This window comes from Ranitomeya imitator, chromosome 8 (assembly GCF_032444005.1).
Source record: "Ranitomeya imitator isolate aRanImi1 chromosome 8, aRanImi1.pri, whole genome shotgun sequence".
NCBI lineage: Eukaryota > Metazoa > Chordata > Amphibia > Anura > Dendrobatidae > Ranitomeya > Ranitomeya imitator.
In genome coordinates, this window is record NC_091289.1 from 164940003 (window position 1) to 164956819 (window position 16817).

The 16817-nt window shown below is 45.1% G+C and overlaps 2 protein-coding genes across 4 annotated transcripts in view; both read left to right on the forward strand.

The window, feature by feature from the left end:
* Positions 1–2229, forward strand: part of LOC138647487 (cysteine-rich secretory protein LCCL domain-containing 2-like) — a 38926-nt gene extending 36697 nt beyond the window's left edge. Inside the window, exons 8-9 of the mRNA XM_069736506.1 lie at positions 68–131; positions 1800–2229. Of these exons, the coding sequence (XP_069592607.1) occupies positions 68–131; positions 1800–1973 (238 nt within the window). The 3' untranslated portion in view covers positions 1974–2229. The remainder of the gene's footprint in view (positions 1–67; positions 132–1799) is intronic.
* A 5246-nt stretch (positions 2230–7475) lies between these two features.
* Positions 7476–16817, forward strand: part of NPL (N-acetylneuraminate pyruvate lyase) — a 40801-nt gene continuing 31459 nt past the window's right edge. The window contains exons 1-2 of one of the 3 annotated variants that reach the window (XM_069737741.1): positions 7626–7650; positions 10266–10405. Coding sequence is in view for 1 of the 3 variants with exons in the window: in XM_069737739.1 (XP_069593840.1) it covers positions 7559–7650 (92 nt within the window). In the remaining 2 variants the exon portion in view is untranslated. Of the gene's footprint in view, positions 7651–10265; positions 10406–16817 lie in introns of all 3 variants that reach the window. The other 2 variants (XM_069737739.1, XM_069737740.1) reach the window with 2 other exon arrangements.

Genomic DNA, 16817 nt, shown 5'->3' on the forward strand with positions numbered 1-16817 from the left:
TGGATATATGTGGATATTTTGAATGATGCTTATTATGAGGGCCTCATTATTTTTTATTTCTCCTTAGGATTCAGTGCCCAGCAAACTGCAATACAGCATATGTTGCTTGGGGAACTGACGTTTACGCATCTGTAAGAAATTTTTATCTTCAATAAATGTGTTAAAGTGAACCTGTCAGGATTGTGTTGAGCAACCTACAGAAAGTGTCAGGTTGGCGCCGTTATACTGATTATAATGATACCTTGGTTGATGAAATCCATCTTTTCAGTTTTGGAAAAAACTGAAAAAAAAGATTAAACAACAACCACAATAAGGATTTCACCTCCCAGGTATCATTGTAATCAGTATACCGGCGCCGAACTGAAACTGTACCTCCTCTATATAGGGTTCTAGGCTTATTTCACGTCCTTGCAATCAACAGTGAATCATACTGGAGGCACTAGAGAAGTAATTGAAGCATAGATGAGAGATGACATCAATTTTTCTTGGATGAGTTCCATCCGTGTTTTTCACAGGTAGAACTTGAACCCAATATAGGCTATGTGGCTGTTCATATATCAGTGTGTGTGGGGTCCAGACAAAATCGCAGAGACATGACCGATTTTGACCAGCATCAAACTCGCCAATGCGAGTCCATAGTATTTCTTAATGTAAATGTTGAGCTCAGTTATGAATGTGCGTGCTATTGGCAATGCTGATTATCCATGTGCCAAGCTCACATTACTCCGGCCAGCTGACTAACAAAGCATTTTATCCAAGATGAGAGACAGAACGATGCGCAATATTGGCATCACCCCATCCCCACTGTACCTTTGCCCAAAAGATGTGTAAACGCACTCTTCTTTCTCAATCACATGATAGCAAAAATCAGTACGTATATGGATGCACACAATACAGGGTCTGGGCTCTCATATACTTTCCTAAGGTTACGTGTCTTTTTCTTCCTTTTCTTCATTACATGCACTCCCAGGAGTCGCAGAGATGTTTCTGTACAGATTTGTATGTGCAGCATATCAGTTTTAGTGTCAATATTTCACGGATCCGTACATTCCTAAACCTAGAATCTGCAAAAACCCTAGTCCATGCCCTCATCATCTCCCACCTCGACTACTGTAACCTCCTGCTCTGTGGCCTCCCTCGAACACTCTCGCACCCCTCCAATCTATTCTAAACTCTGCTGCCAGACTAATCCACCTGTCCCCCCGGTATTCCCTGGCCTCTCCCCTCTGTCAATCCCTTCACTGGCTCCCCATTGCCCAGAGACTCCAGTACAAAGATGACATACCATGACATACAAAGCCATCCACAACCTGTCTCCTCCATACATCTGTGACCTCGTCTCCCGGTACTTACCTGCACGCAACCTCAGATCCTCACAAGATCTCCTTCTCTACTCCCCTCTTATCTCCTCTTCCCACAATCGTATACAAGATTTCTCTCGCGTATCACCCCTACTCTGGAACTCTCTACCACAACACATCAAACTCTCGCCTACCATGTAAATCCTCAAAAGGAACCTGAAGACCTACCTCTTCCGACAAGCCTACAACCTGCAGTAACCACCGATCCACCAAACCTCTGCACGACCAGCTCTACCCTCGCCTACTGTATTCTCACCCATCCCTTGTAGATTGTGAGCCCTCGCGGGCAGGGTCCTCTCTCCTCCTGTACCAGTTGTGACTTTGTATTGTTCAAGATTATTGTACTTGTTTTTATTATGTATACCCCTCCTCACATGTAAAGCGCCACGGAATAAATGGCGCTATAATAATAAATAATAATAATAATGTCTTTCCTAGGACTCGGATCTGTGTCCAACAGCGATTCATGCAGGAGCGATCACTGTCGCCGGTGGATATGTGACGGTAAAACGAGAGCCTTTACTGGACAAATATGTTGGATCTTATCGAAACGGAATTAAAACCTTAAGCTCATCATCATTATTTATTGTGGAATCCTATAGATTTTTGTAACAGAACTACTCTATGTAGAAAATGATGTAATAAAATGCGACCTTCAGAATGATGTGCAATGTGAGTCATTCATTCAGTATAAGACTAAACAGCTTATTTTACAGCTGAAATATTTGTGTTATTGAGACTTCATGGTCCGCAAAATCTTTGGCAAACATTCTCAGAAAATGTGTTTGATTAACCCTTTGCATATCAGCCTTTTGCTGCCTAAAGGATGTTTTTTATTTTTCAGGTCGCAATCATACTGGCCTGATATTTTCCCTCTAAGAAATAAAACCTTGCTCTATTAGACTACAAGGATGCTTTTTTCTGCAATATTTTTAATGAGTAACTAAACTTAATTCTTTGTTCTTATAATTGCATGTAGCATTAAATGTAATTTAATCTTGCTAATCAATTTGTTAAAGGGGTTGTCCGGGCATATGGTATTGATGACTAAAAAGTGAGCAGTGATTTGAAAGTCCCTTAACTACATTTTTTTTTTGAAGAACTGAAGCCACAATGCTTAAAGGAGTTGTCCATGCATATGGTATTGAAGACCTATCCACAGAATAGGTCATTAAAAACAAATCGGTGGTGGGCCGACACCCGGCAACCCCATCGATCAGCTATTATTTGCTCCAGTGGTGGCCAGAGGTAAATGCCATGAATGGAGCTGCTGAGTTGTGCAACATACCTGTGGTTCGGTAGCCGGTATCGGCAGCAGAGGCCACTATACTTTGACCAGAGCTCCACTTAGAAGCTCCTTTCAAGATGTTTGAGCCCCACCGATCTGCTATGGATTACCTGTCCTATTATGGATAGGTGATCAGTACCTTATGCCCAGACAATGTCTTTAAGCTTTTTGGCTTCAGTCCTGTAAAAAAAACTTGCATATAAGGTGCCTCCAAACCACAGCTTATTCTTTAGTTTATTTCTTTGATTTGATTCCTCCAGCACAATTGTAACCAACGCTAGTGAGATTAGGCAGTACTGCCATGAATCTCAAGGAGCGGAAGTGTTTTCCAATTAACTGTACAAAAAATAAATTAGGGTTAGATTTCTTATGAGAGTTATGAAAGAAATACAAAGGAACAAAAGGTGCTGCTATAGCAAGTATTTAACATTAATACTTACACTTAGGATTGTTAAAGGGAACCTGTCACCCTCCAAAATCGACGGTGAGCTAAGCCCACTGGCATCAGGGGCTTATCTACAGCATTCTGTAATGCTGTAGATAAGCCCCCGATGTATCCTAAAAGATAAGAAAAAGAGGTTATATTATACTCACCTGGGTGGGCAGTCCGATCCGATGGGCGTCGCGGTCCAGTGCGGGGCCTCCCATCTTCATAGGATGACGTCCTCTTCTTGTCTTCACGCTCCAGCGCAGGCGTACTTTGTCTGCCCTGTTGAGGGCAGAGCACAGTACTGCAGTGCGCAGGAGCAGGGCCTCTCTGACCTTAGCCGGCGAATGCGCACTGCAGTACTTTGCTCTGCCCTCAACAGGGCAGACAAAGTACACCTGCGCCGGAGCCGCAGCGTGAAGATCAGAAGAGAACGTCATCTGATGAAGATGGGAGGCGCCGGACCGGACCACGACACCTATCGGACCAGACTGGGACCGCCCCTGGGTGAGTATGATATAACCTATTTTTCTCATCTTTTAGGATACATCGGGGGCTTATCTACAATATTCTAGAATGCTGTAGATATGCCCCTGATGCTGGTGGGCTTACCTCACCCACGATTTTGGGGGTGACAGGTTCCCTTTAATTTTACCTTGTTCCTGTCTTTTTTTACTGGAAGTCTGGGTCCCAAGTCTGCAGCTATGTCTTTTGAAGTCAGTTCTTTAATGCTTCAGCAATCTAGCAGGTGCAGGTCGAGTCTCTGGCTGTTGCAAACAATTGAGGATCCAGCAGAGAAGACAGAAGAGGTTTATTACCTCTTCTGCCTTCTCTCTTGTTTTCTATACAGAGCTCAATGAGCACAACGTAGTGAACAAGATAATGTTGATGCTTCTATTTGACCTTGCAATTACATGATCGCTGGGTGGCTGCTCTTCATAGAAGTCATAGCACATCTCCTCTGTTAGTAAATGGCCATTGTTTTACCTGCAATTGGGGCTTCTATGGATGCCACAGTTAGGAGTCGTTCACACAACCATATTTTCGGTCTGAGCGCCATCAGTAAAAAAAAACCAGAAGCCTCTCAGACCAAATTTTTCAGAGAACGAATCTGCATGTGAAAAAATTGCAGCATGTGCTAGTTTCTTTTGTAAAATGAATGTGACTCGACTATTCAAGCCCATGGGAGCGCAAAATAGAAAATCAGATGACAGACAAAGCCAGTATAGCATCCAATTTTTACAAATACATTGCGATTCTGTAACATTGGAAACTGTAAATGGTCTTGTAAATGATTAACAGCTGCTACTGTAAAAAAAAAAAAAAAAGATTACATATGGATGACAAGTTAGAAAATAATCTTCCCATTCTTCTGGATGAAAAGCTGAACGATTTTTTGTGCCCTTACAGTGAAAAAATACATAATTAAAAAGAAAATGTTCCTTGAGATCTTTTTATGCCTTATTGGGGGACGCGTTAGGTAAACCTGTAACTCAATACAAAACATAAGAAACAAATACACCTTAAGTATGTACATTTTGTAGAGCTCTGACACAAAACCGTTATAACCTGAAGAATAAATTAAATGGGCACGCTGTCAGGATTCTGCGGTGTCACCGTCAAGAAGGGTCGGTTATGTGACAGCAAGTATGCGATTTCCATACTCCCGGCTATATCCGATTAGATGCACTTAACCCCACTCAATCCACTTATCGACATGTGACAAATCAAGCATATTTGAAGTTACGTGACTGCTCGCTCTCACCAGCAGCAACGAAGAATCCTGACAACATGCGATGTGCACACTGTAAGGGTTCAGAAGTCTGCTCGGGGAACCTATCTGCACTTTTTTACATACATAAGAAGTGGTTTGGCTATGTAGGTGCCTGTATGCCAATAAAAATGATAGGGCCATTAGTGGGAAAATTGGCATAAAAAGCATAAGCAGATCAGGCTGTACATGCGCTGGGCACGTGTCAATGCACTTAGACTGCTTACTCCTAGCGCACGGCCACTCCCCCAGTGCTCTCCCATCCTGATTTGCATATGGGTCCTACACTAGATTTCTTCTCACAAGCACATCAGATCTCTACCAAAAGGAGTTTGCTTTTTGTGTGGGATAAGCAATTGTACAGATGTACCACAAGTTTATTGGTAAAAATGTGCTGGCACGTTCGCTTTAATTTTCTTTTAAATTCAAATCATTTAAAGACAAGGAAACAGAATACCGCGATCTTGGGTAAGTGAGTCTTTACCATCCACGTCCAGGAGGAAGAACTCCAGTTTGTTTTTGAATCTTCCAAGGTAGTAGCTGGACTTGCCAGGTAGAGAGAGAGAGACTTCGCTATTCAAGGTTCCTGGAACTCTGTCCTACTCTGAGGATGTCTTGATGATGAAAAGTAAACTAATCATGAAGAAGGTAAGAGAAGTAACCTTTCTTCTTGTGGACTAGAGTGAACGTGACCCGGAAGAGAAGTTGTGGGGGTTCATGAGGGAGAGTCTGGCTCCACTTCTTCTGCAGACAGTCCTCACGAGTTTGATAATGGTTCCCCTCATGCAGGGACGCCAACATACTCAACGCCGCAGCCGCACGGTTACCTCCCCAAATGTCGCCATGTTTTCTTATTTGTCTGTGCACTCGCTACAGAGCCTTCCTAGTGGTGCATCTAGTGTGCGCACGTTCCCCTGCTCTTAACGGGGCAGCGCACATAGTTTGATAATGCCCTCAGCCAATAGATGGGAGGTATTTAGTATAAAAGGCACCCTCCCCAATAGGGAAGTGCCTGAGCAACGTGCTGCCATTAGTGAGGGTTTGTGCAACTAGTGAGTTGCCAGATCCCAGTGCCTGAATCCTCTGATCCTTGTGAGGCCAGAACCTGAACCCAAATCCCTGGTCCTTGTGTGGCCAGAGCCTAAACCCAAATCCCTGGTCCTTGTGTGGCCAAAGCACGAAACCCAAATCCCTGGTCCTTGTGTGGCCAGAGCCTGAACCCCTGGTCCTTGTGTGGCCAGAGCCTGAACCTGAACCCCTGGTCCTTGTGTGGCCAGAGCCTGAACCCAAATCCATGGTCCTTGTGCAGCCAGAGCCTGAACCTGAACCCCTGGTCCTTTTGTGGCCAGAGCCTGAACCCAAATCCCTGGTCCTTGTGTGGCCAAAGCACGAAACCCAAATCCCTGGTCCTTGTGTGGCCAGAGCCTAAATCTGAACCCCTGGTCCTTGTGTGGCCACAGCCTGAACCCTGAAACCGCATCTAATGGCACATGAACCCAAAACCGCACCGGGGGTATCTAAACCTCAAACCATTCAGTCTGTACTAGAACTTGCACCTGAGTCAGTCCTGGTTTGAGTTCCTGAGTCCGTACTGTCGGAGCCTGTTCCAGGACCTGAATCCAGCTCTGTTTGTGACTCCATGTCAGTATCAGTTCTGTTTGAGGATCCAGAACCTGTGGAGTCTGAACAGAGTCCATATTCTGTCTTGCTAAATTACTCGGAGTCCAGTCTATGCCAGCGTACCTGTGCCCTGGGGTCAGCAGCTTCAGTATCTGCCTAGGGATGGTACCTGGCGGCTACCTACACCTTAAGTCTGAAGCCACCAACGAGACGTCCAGTGAACACCAGGTAGCCGCTTAGCTTCGCCCCTCCTTGGCAAGCCTGACCCCAGGGCCACCACATGCACCACCTGCAAGCGTGACAAATATTCTGCTATAGCCAAGTAAGTCATCAGATCTCAACCCCATCAAGCTGAAATGAGGTTTTTGTAGAAAAATGGTTTCATTTCCAAACATTTTCACATATTTTTGTTCAACCCCTTTAATTAAACCTAAAAGTCTCCACTTCAATTTCATCTCAGTTGTTTAATTTTAAATCCAAATCAGCCTCCTCCAGAGCTGAAATCATGAAGATTCGGTCACTGTTCCAATATTTATGCACCTGTGTATGTACACACAGTATATATATATCAAAATCAGACAATTCCAGAAAACCCGTCTTTGTGCAATATGGAAGTTCAAAACTTGGCTTCTTTCTATCACGGATTCACGCCCATGGCTCCATATTATATTATCGCAGACTACGCTTTCTGAGATTACTCACAAATCCTACACACATGATCCTGGCGTGAGATAATCAGCAGGTTTCTTTACTCTCACTTCCTTCACACACACAAAGTCTTGGTAAATCAGAATTTTTCCTGGAAAAGTTCCAGATTTCACTTCAGGTCTCATGAATCAGAGCAAACATTCCCTGTCACGTGATACAGAGAGCTGCTGGTCAGTGGTGCACAGGATTGTGGGAGTTGTAGTCTGAGGATGACTACCATGTAGTAAGCTCTGTGGGCAGGCAGTGATCTCATAGCTTGTGCACAGGTTGTGAACACTCCCACAGACTCTCCCATCCCCCCACACATCACACAGGAAGGGGCTGCAGCAGGTCTGTAATTATAGGACCTGACAAGCAGAAGCAGGAGGACTGCTGCTCCCGGCATGCAGCAGGAGGAAGGATGTCATGTGACCCTAGCCTATATCACTCAGCTCCAGGGCTGTGCAGGGCAGAGAAGAGGCTGCTGGCAGCACAGGTAGGGGACAGGGGGCTTCCTGCAGGGGGTAATTAGGATGCATCTTATTGATGAGGTGGTTTTCATTAGAGCAATATTAAGTGTCAATATAAAAGTGTGATTGGTAAGGAAGGGTCTGACTGCTGGAAATCACCCAAAACAAAGGGGAGTGATGGCTGATTGTATTGGTCAGGATTGGGAAATCAGATGAAGAAACAGCTGTGTGCTCTGTTGTTCTATTGCAAACGTGCTCGCTTTACCTGTACGACAGGTTGTGCATCGCTAATAATGATCGACGCCAACGTATTCCACAGCGCTTTACAATGACGCAGCGACACGTATATAAACACTAAAAACATTACAATATAACACATTTCAACAGCTACAGAAGGAGCGAGGGTCCGTCTCACAAGTTTACAATCTATAGGGGGGGGGGGGGGGACACAATAGGTAGACCATGCTTTTCCTGTACAGTCCCGCCATCATTATAATAAATGGGGCATTTCAAATTGCATGATTCGGTCATCAGCCAGGATCTAAGTGCAGTTACCAATTAGGGGTGCGGAGGGTGTGGACACAGATTAATAGAAGGGACCAAGTTCTGAGTAAAATTTAGAAATCGGGAATGTGGGATTATTAAATTGGTGAATTGAGGAGGTGATAGCCTTGTTCAAAGAAATGTTTTTAAAGCGCGCTTAAAAATGAGGGGGGCTATTAATCGGATCATTTGGGGTAGTGTTACAGAAAACTGGGCAGCATGAGAGAAGACTTGGAGATGGGGGTGCGAGGTTGAGATTATGGAGGATGTTAGCTTTGGATCAGTTGCAGAACAGAGTACGGGTAGCGTGATAGACAGATATGAGAACTCTGGAGGGCTTTGATGGTGACTGATTAGTTTGTATTGTATTCTGTAGCTAATGGACAACCAGAGTAATGACTGGTATAAGATAGAAGCATCGGTGTAGCGGACGGACAGAAATGCGACCCTGGCTGCTGCATTCAGGATGGATTGGAGAGGAGAGAGTTTGGTCAGAAGGAGACTGATCAGTAGAGATATGCGGTAGTCTAGACGAGAATGAATAAGAGCGACAGTAAAGGTACCGTCACATTAAGCGACGCTGCAGCAATCTAGACAACGATCCCGATCACTGCAGCGTCGCTGTGTGGTCGCTGGAGAGCTGTCACACAGACATCTCTCCAGCGACCAACGATGCCGAAGTCCCCTGGTAACCAGGGTAAACATCGGGTTACTAAGCGCAGGGCCGCGCTTAGTAACCCGATGTTTACCCTGGTTACCAGCGTAAACTTAAAAAAAACCAAACCCTACACACTTACATTCCGGCGTCTGTCCTCTCCGGCGCTCTGCTTCCTGCACTAAGCGCCGTCCGGAAAGCAGAGCACAGTGGTGACGTCACCGCTGTGCTCTGCTTTCAGGCCTCTGCGCTTACACAGTGCAGAGAAGCACAGCGCCGGGGACAGACAGCGGAAGGTAAGTATGTAGTGTTTGTTTTTTTTTTACATTTACACTGGTAACCAGGGTAAACATCGGGTTACTAAGCGCGGCCCTGTGCTTAGTAACCCGATGTTTACCCTGGTTACCAGTGAAGACATCGCTGAATCGGCGTCACACACGCCAATTCAGCGATGTCTGCAAGAGATCCAGCTACGAAATAAAGTTCTGGACTTTCTGCGCCGACCAACGATGGCACAGCAGGATCCAGATCGCTGCTGCCTGTCAAACTGAACGATATCGCTATCCAGGACGCTGCAACGTTGCAATTTCAAAATTGAGAAAACGTCGGATTCTGGAGATGTTCTTAAAGGGAACCTGTCAGCAGGATTGTGCTCAGTAACCTACAGACAGTGTCAGATCAACGCAGTTATACAGATTATAATGATACCTTGGTGATGAAATCCATCTTGTGGTTGTTGCTTAATCTTTATTTTCAGTTTTAAGTTAATGATACGCCCCGTGCTCCGGGGCGGCCCGTGGGGGGGTCTTCATGTGGTTCTCTGATTAGGTATTCATGTGTATAACTTCTGACTGGTCACTGATCCCTCACTGACCTGCCCCCTAGTTTACATAATGAATATTATATATATTTTAAAAAATCCCCTTCTACAGGCAGACTCCGGAGGCGCCACCTGCACTGTGCCATGATCGTATCCATAATGTGCATATATGTTCATATGTCCATCTTTTTCATAGTATCTATAGATTCCTAAAAAAAAAAAAAAAAAAGATCAGTTTGAAAATGGTGCCGGTCACGTCTACGCAGTAGCGGCATCGGTGATCCGATAGTTGCAGCGGCCCAATCTTGCTAGAGAAAAAAGTCTCCATTAAGATGGCACTTCCGGTAAAGTAGCATCTATCGGCGATCCGATACTGTGCAGGAGCCAGCGGCGCCATCTTGCTAGAGAAAAGAAAAATTGCCTCTTCCAAGGTGGTGGCGCCTGCGCAGTAGCATCTCTATTGGATCACCTATAGATGCTACTTCGCCAGAGGTGCCATCTTAATGGAGACTTTTTCTCTCTAGCAAGATAGCTGCTGCAGCACCATCGGATCACCGATAGCTGCTACTGCGCAGGCGTGGCCAGTGCCATTTTCAAACGGACTTTTTTTTTTTTCTTTTTAGGAATCTATGGATACCATCAAAAAGAATACTTGTATGCACATTATACATGCGATCATGGTGCATCACAGGCACCTGCCTGCAGAAGAGGATTTAAAAAAAAAAATATATAACTAGATGGTGGCCCGATTCTAACGTATCAGGTATTCTAGAATATAATAGTATATAGCACAGGCTATGTATTATATTGCACAGTGACGTAGTATGTAACACAATCGACGTAGTATATAACAGAGCTACGTAGTATGTAACACTGCGTACGTAGTATATAGCAGAGCTACGTAGTATATAACACAGCCACGTAGTATATAACATAGCCACGTAGTATATAACATAGCCACGTAGTGTATTGCACAGGTATGTAGTATATAACATAGCCACGTAGTATATTGCACAGGCACGTATTATATTGCACAGCCACGTAGTATATAACACAGTCACGTAGTGTATTGCACAACTATGTAGTATATTGGTCAGCTACGTAGTATATAGCTGAGCCACGTAGTATATAACATGGATTTGTAGTATATTGTAGAGGCACGTAGTATATTGCACAGCTATGTAGTATATTGCACAGCCACGTAGTATATAACAGAGCCACGTAGTATATTGCACAGTCGACGTAGTATATAACAGAACCGACACAGCCACATAGTATATTGCACAGCTACGTAGTATATAATACGGAGCACGTAGTTTATTGCACAGCCACGTAGTATATTGGACAGTCACGTTGTATATTGCACAGCCACGTTATATATTGCACAGTCATGTTGTATATTGCCCAGCTACATAGTTGTTGTGAATTCTGTGGTCACAAGTGGTATTGCAGTCTCTGGGCGTCCTCCCTCAGGTGTTTTGGTGAGCTCGTTGGCTGCCTTGCTATTTAGCTCCACCTGAGTCTGTCTTCCTTGCTCCTTGTCAATGTTCCAGTGTTGGATCTGAGCTACTGCATCTTTCCTTGGGCCTGCTGCTCTGCTAGATAAGTGCTTCTAGTTTGTTTTCTGTTTTTTCTGTCCAGCTTGTTATTATCTTTTGCTGGAAGCTCTGAGAAGCAAAGGGGTGCACCGCCGTGCTGTTAGTTCGGCACGGTGGGTCTTTTTGCCCCTTTGCGTGGTTTTCGTTTTAGGGTTTTTTGTAGACTGCATAGTTCTCTTTGCTATCCTCGCTCTGTCTAGAATATCGGGCCTCACTTTGCTGAATCTATTTCATTCCTGCGTTTGTCTTTTCATCTTGCTAACAGTCATTATATGTGGGGGCTGCCTATTCCTTTGGGGTATTTCTCTGAGGTAAGTCAGGCTTGTATTTCTGTCTTCAGGCTAGTCAGCTCCTCAGGCAGTGCCGAGTTGCATAGGTAGTGATAGGCGCAATCCACTGCTGCTTCCAGTTGTGTGAGGACAGTTCAGGTACTGCAGTCTACAGAGATTCCACGTCTCAGAGCTCGTCCTATTGTTTTGGGTTTTTGCCAGATCTCTGTATGTGCGCTGATTACTGCACGCTGTGTTGCCTGATTGCCAGCCATAACAGTACAAGGAGCCTATTCAATGATTTCCAATAGAGGGAAAAAAGAAATCCTGACATCATTTTTTTTTCTTAGCTCTGTCTTCAGTCTTTTTTTCCCCTAGACATTAGAGTGCTTCAGGACACAGCTGTGGACATGGATATTCAGGCTCTGTGCTCCTCAATGGATAATCTCGTTGTAAATGTACAAAAGATTCAAGATACTATTGATCAGAAATCAATGCTAGAACCAAGAATTCCGATTCCTGATTTGTTTTTTGGTGACAGAACTAAGTTCCTGAGCTTCAGAAATAATTGTAAGCTATTTTTGGCCTTGAAACCTCATTCTTCTGGTAATCCTATTCAACAGGTTTTGATTATTATTTCTTTTTTGCGCGGCGACCCACAGGACTGGGCGTTTTCTCTTGCACCAGGAGATTCTGCATTGAGTAATATTGATGCATTTTTCCAGGCGCTGGGATTGCTTTACGATGAGCCTAATTCAGTGGATCAAGCTGAGAAAAATCTGCTGGCTTTATGCCAGGGTCAGGATGATGTAGAACTATATTGTCAGAAATTTAGAAAATGGTCAGTACTCACTCTGTGGAATGAATCTGCACTAGCGGCTTTGTTCAGAAAGGGTCTCTCTGAAGCTCTTAAGGATGTAATGGTGGGATTTCCTATGCCTGCTGGTTTGAATGAGTCTATGTCCTTGGCCATTCAGATCGGTCGTCGCTTGCGCGAGCGTAAATCTGTGCACCATCTGGCGGTATTGTCTGAGAGTAAGCCTGAGCCTATGCAGTGCAACAGGACTATGACTAAAGTAGAACGGCACGAACACAGACGTCTGAACAGACTGTGTTTCTATTGTGGTGATTCTACTCATGCTATTTCTAATTGTCCTAAACGCACTAGGCGGTTCGATAGCTCTGCCGTTATTGGTACTGTACAGTCCAAATTCCTTTTGTCCATTACCTTAATGTGCTCTTTGTCATCATATTCTGTCATGGCGTTTGTGGATTCAGGCGCTGCCCTGAATCTGATGGATTTGGATTATGCTAAACGTTGTGGATTTTTCTTGGAGCCTTTGCGGTGTCCTATTCCGTTGAGAGGAATTGATGCTACACCTCTGGCCAAGAATAAGCCTCAGTACTGGGCCCAGCTGACCATGTGCATGGCTCCTGCACATCAGGAAGTTATTCGCTTTTTGGTACTGCATAATTTGCATGATGTGATCGTGTTGGGGTTGCCATGGCTACAAACCCATAATCCAGTATTGGATTGGAACTCTATGTCGGTAACCAGCTGGGGTTGTCAGGGAGTACATGGTGATGTTCCATTTTTGTCTATTTCGTCATCCATTCCTTCTGACATCCCAGAGTTCTTGTCGGACTTTCAGGATGTATTTGAAGAGTCCAAGTCTGATGCCCTTCCTCCGCATAGGAATTGTGATTGTGCTATCGATTTGATTCCTGGTAGTAAATTCCCTAAGGGTCGTTTATTTAATTTGTCCGTACCTGAACACACCGCTATGCGCAGTTATGTGAAGGAGTCCCTGGAGAAGGGACATATTCGCCCATCGTCGTCACCATTGGGAGCAGGGTTCTTTTTTGTAGCCAAGAAGGATGGTTCGCTAAGACCGTGTATTGATTACCGCCTTCTTAATAAGATCACTGTTAAGTTTCAGTATCCCTTGCCATTGATTTCTGACTTGTTTGCTCGGATTAAGGGGGCTAGTTGGTTTACTAAGATTGATCTTCGTGGTGCGTATAATCTGGTGAGAATCAGACAGGGAGATGAATGGAAAACGGCATTTAATACGCCCGAGGGTCATTTTGAGTATCTGGTGATGCCGTTCGGACTTGCCAATGCTCCATCTGTTTTTCAGTCTTTTATGCATGACATTTTTCGTGAGTATCTGGATAAATTCTTGATTGTTTACTTGGATGACATTTTGATCTTCTCAGATGATTGGGAGTCTCATGTAAAGCAAGTCAGAATGGTTTTCCAGGTACTGCGTGCTAATTCCTTGTTTGTGAAGGGATCAAAGTGTCTCTTCGGTGTGCAGAAAGTTTCATTTTTGGGGTTCATCTTTTCCCCTTCTACTATCGAGATGGATCCGGTTAAGGTTCAGGCCATCCAGGATTGGACTCAGCCGACATCTCTAAAAAGTTTGCAGAAATTCCTGGGCTTTGCTAATTTTTATCGTCCCTTCATCTGTAATTTTTCTAGCATTGCCAGACCATTGACCGATTTGACCAAGAAGGGAGCTGATTTGGTTAATTGGTCTTCTGCTGCCGTGGAAGCTTTTCAGGAGTTGAAGCGTCGTTTTTGCTGTGCCCCTGTGTTGTGTCAACCTGATGTTTCTCTTCCGTTCCAGGTCGAGGTTGATGCTTCTGAGATTGGTGCAGGGGCGGTTTTGTCACAGAGAGGTTCTGGTTGCTCAGTGTTCAAACCATGTGCTTTCTTTTCCAGGAAATTTTCTGCTGCTGAGCGTAATTATGATGTGGGCAACCGAGAGTTGCTGGCCATGAAGTGGGCATTCGAGGAGTGGCGTCATTGGCTTGAGGGTGCTAAGCATCGCGTGGTGGTTTTGACTGATCATAAGAACCTTACTTATCTTGAGTCTGCCAAGCGCTTGAATCCTAGACAGGCCCGTTGGTCGTTATTTTTTGCTCGTTTTGATTTTGTGATTTCATACCTTCCGGGCTCTAAAAATGTGAAGGCGGATGCTCTGTCTAGGAGTTTTGTGCCCGACTCTCCGGGGTTATCTGAGCCGGCGAGTATCCTCAAGGAAGGAGTCATTGTGTCTGCCATCTCCCCTGATTTGCGGAGAGTGTTGCAGAAATTTCAGGCTAATAAACCTGATCGTTGTCCGGCCGAGAAACTGTTCGTCCCTGATAGGTGGACTAGTAAAGTTATCTCTGAACTTCATTGTTCGGTGCTGGCCGGTCATCCAGGAATCTTTGGTACCAGGGAGTTGGTTGCTAGATCCTTTTGGTGGCCGTCTCTGTCGCTGGATGTGCGTGCTTTTGTGCAGTCCTGTGGAATTTGTGCTAGGGCTAAGCCCTGCTGTTCACGTGCCAGTGGGTTGCTTTTGCCCTTGCCGGTCCCGAAGAGGCCTTGGACACATATTTCGATGGATTTCATTTCTGACCTTCCCGTTTCTCAAAAGATGTCTGTCATTTGGGTGGTCTGTGATCGCTTTTCTAAAATGGTCCATCTGGTGCCCTTGGTTAAATTGCCTTCCTCCTCTGATTTGGTGCCTTTGTTCTTCCAGCATGTGGTTCGTTTACATGGCATTCCTGAGAATATTGTTTCTGACAGAGGTTCCCAGTTTGTCTCAAGGTTCTGGCGAGCCTTTTGTGGTAGGATGGGCATTGACCTATCTTTTTCCTCGGCCTTCCATCCTCAGACTAATGGCCAGACCGAACGAACCAATCAGACCTTGGAAACATATCTGAGATGTTTTGTTTCCGCTGACCAGGATGATTGGGTGTCATTTTTGCCGTTGGCTGAGTTCGCCCTTAATAATCGGGCCAGCTCGGCTACCTTGGTCTCTCCATTTTTCTGCAATTCTGGGTTCCATCCTCGTTTCTCTTCAGGACAGGTTGAGTCTTCGGACTGTCCTGGTGTGGATTATGTGGTGGACAGGTTGCAGCAGATCTGGACTCAGGTAGTGGACAATTTGACCTTGTCCCAGGAGAAGGCTCAGCTTTTCGCTAATCGCAGACGCCGTGTGGGACCCCGACTTCGTGTTGGGGATCTGGTTTGGTTATCTTCTCGTCATATACCTATGAAGGTTTCCTCTCCTAAATTTAAACCTCGTTTTATTGGTCCGTATAGGATTTCTGAGATTCTCAATCCGGTGTCTTTTCGTCTGACCCTCCCAGACTCCTTTTCCATACATAATGTATTCCATAGGTCGTTGTTGAGGAGATACGTGGCACCTATGGTTCCATCTGTGGAGCCTCCTGCCCCTGTTTTGGTGGAGGGGGAATTGGAGTATATTGTGGAGAAGATTTTGGATTCTCGTGTCTCTAGACGGAAACTCCAGTATCTGGTCAAATGGAAGGGTTATGCTCAGGAAGATAATTCCTGGGTTTTTGCCTCTGATGTCCATGCCCCAGATCTTGTTCGTGCCTTTCATGTGGCTCATCCTGGTCGGCCTGGGGGTTCTGGTGAGGGTTCGGTGACCCCTCCTCAAGGGGGGGGTACTGTTGTGAATTCTGTGGTCACAAGTGGTATTGCAGTCTCTGGGCGTCCTCCCTCAGGTGTTTTGGTGAGCTCGTTGGCTGCCTTGCTATTTAGCTCCACCTGAGTCTGTCTTCCTTGCTCCTTGTCAATGTTCCAGTGTTGGATCTGAGCTACTGCATCTTTCCTTGGGCCTGCTGCTCTGCTAGATAAGTGCTTCTAGTTTGTTTTCTGTTTTTTCTGTCCAGCTTGTTATTATCTTTTGCTGGAAGCTCTGAGAAGCAAAGGGGTGCACCGCCGTGCTGTTAGTTCGGCACGGTGGGTCTTTTTTGCCCCTTTGCGTGGTTTTCGTTTTAGGGTTTTTTGTAGACTGCATAGTTCTCTTTGCTATCCTCGCTCTGTCTAGAATATCGGGCCTCACTTTGCTGAATCTATTTCATTCCTGCGTTTGTCTTTTCATCTTGCTAACAGTCATTATATGTGGGGGCTGCCTATTCCTTTGGGGTATTTCTCTGAGGTAAGTCAGGCTTGTATTTCTGTCTTCAGGCTAGTCAGCTCCTCAGGCAGTGCCGAGTTGCATAGGTAGTGATAGGCGCAATCCACTGCTGCTTCCAGTTGTGTGAGGACAGTTCAGGTACTGCAGTCTACAGAGATTCCACGTCTCAGAGCTCGTCCTATTGTTTTGGGTTTTTGCCAGATCTCTGTATGTGCGCTGATTACTGCACGCTGTGTTGCCTGATTGCCAGCCATAACACATAGTATATAGCACAGAGATGTAGTATATAACACAGCCCACGTAGTATATAGCAATGTGGGCACTATATGCGTGGTTTAAAAAGATTTAAAATAAAAAACAAACAT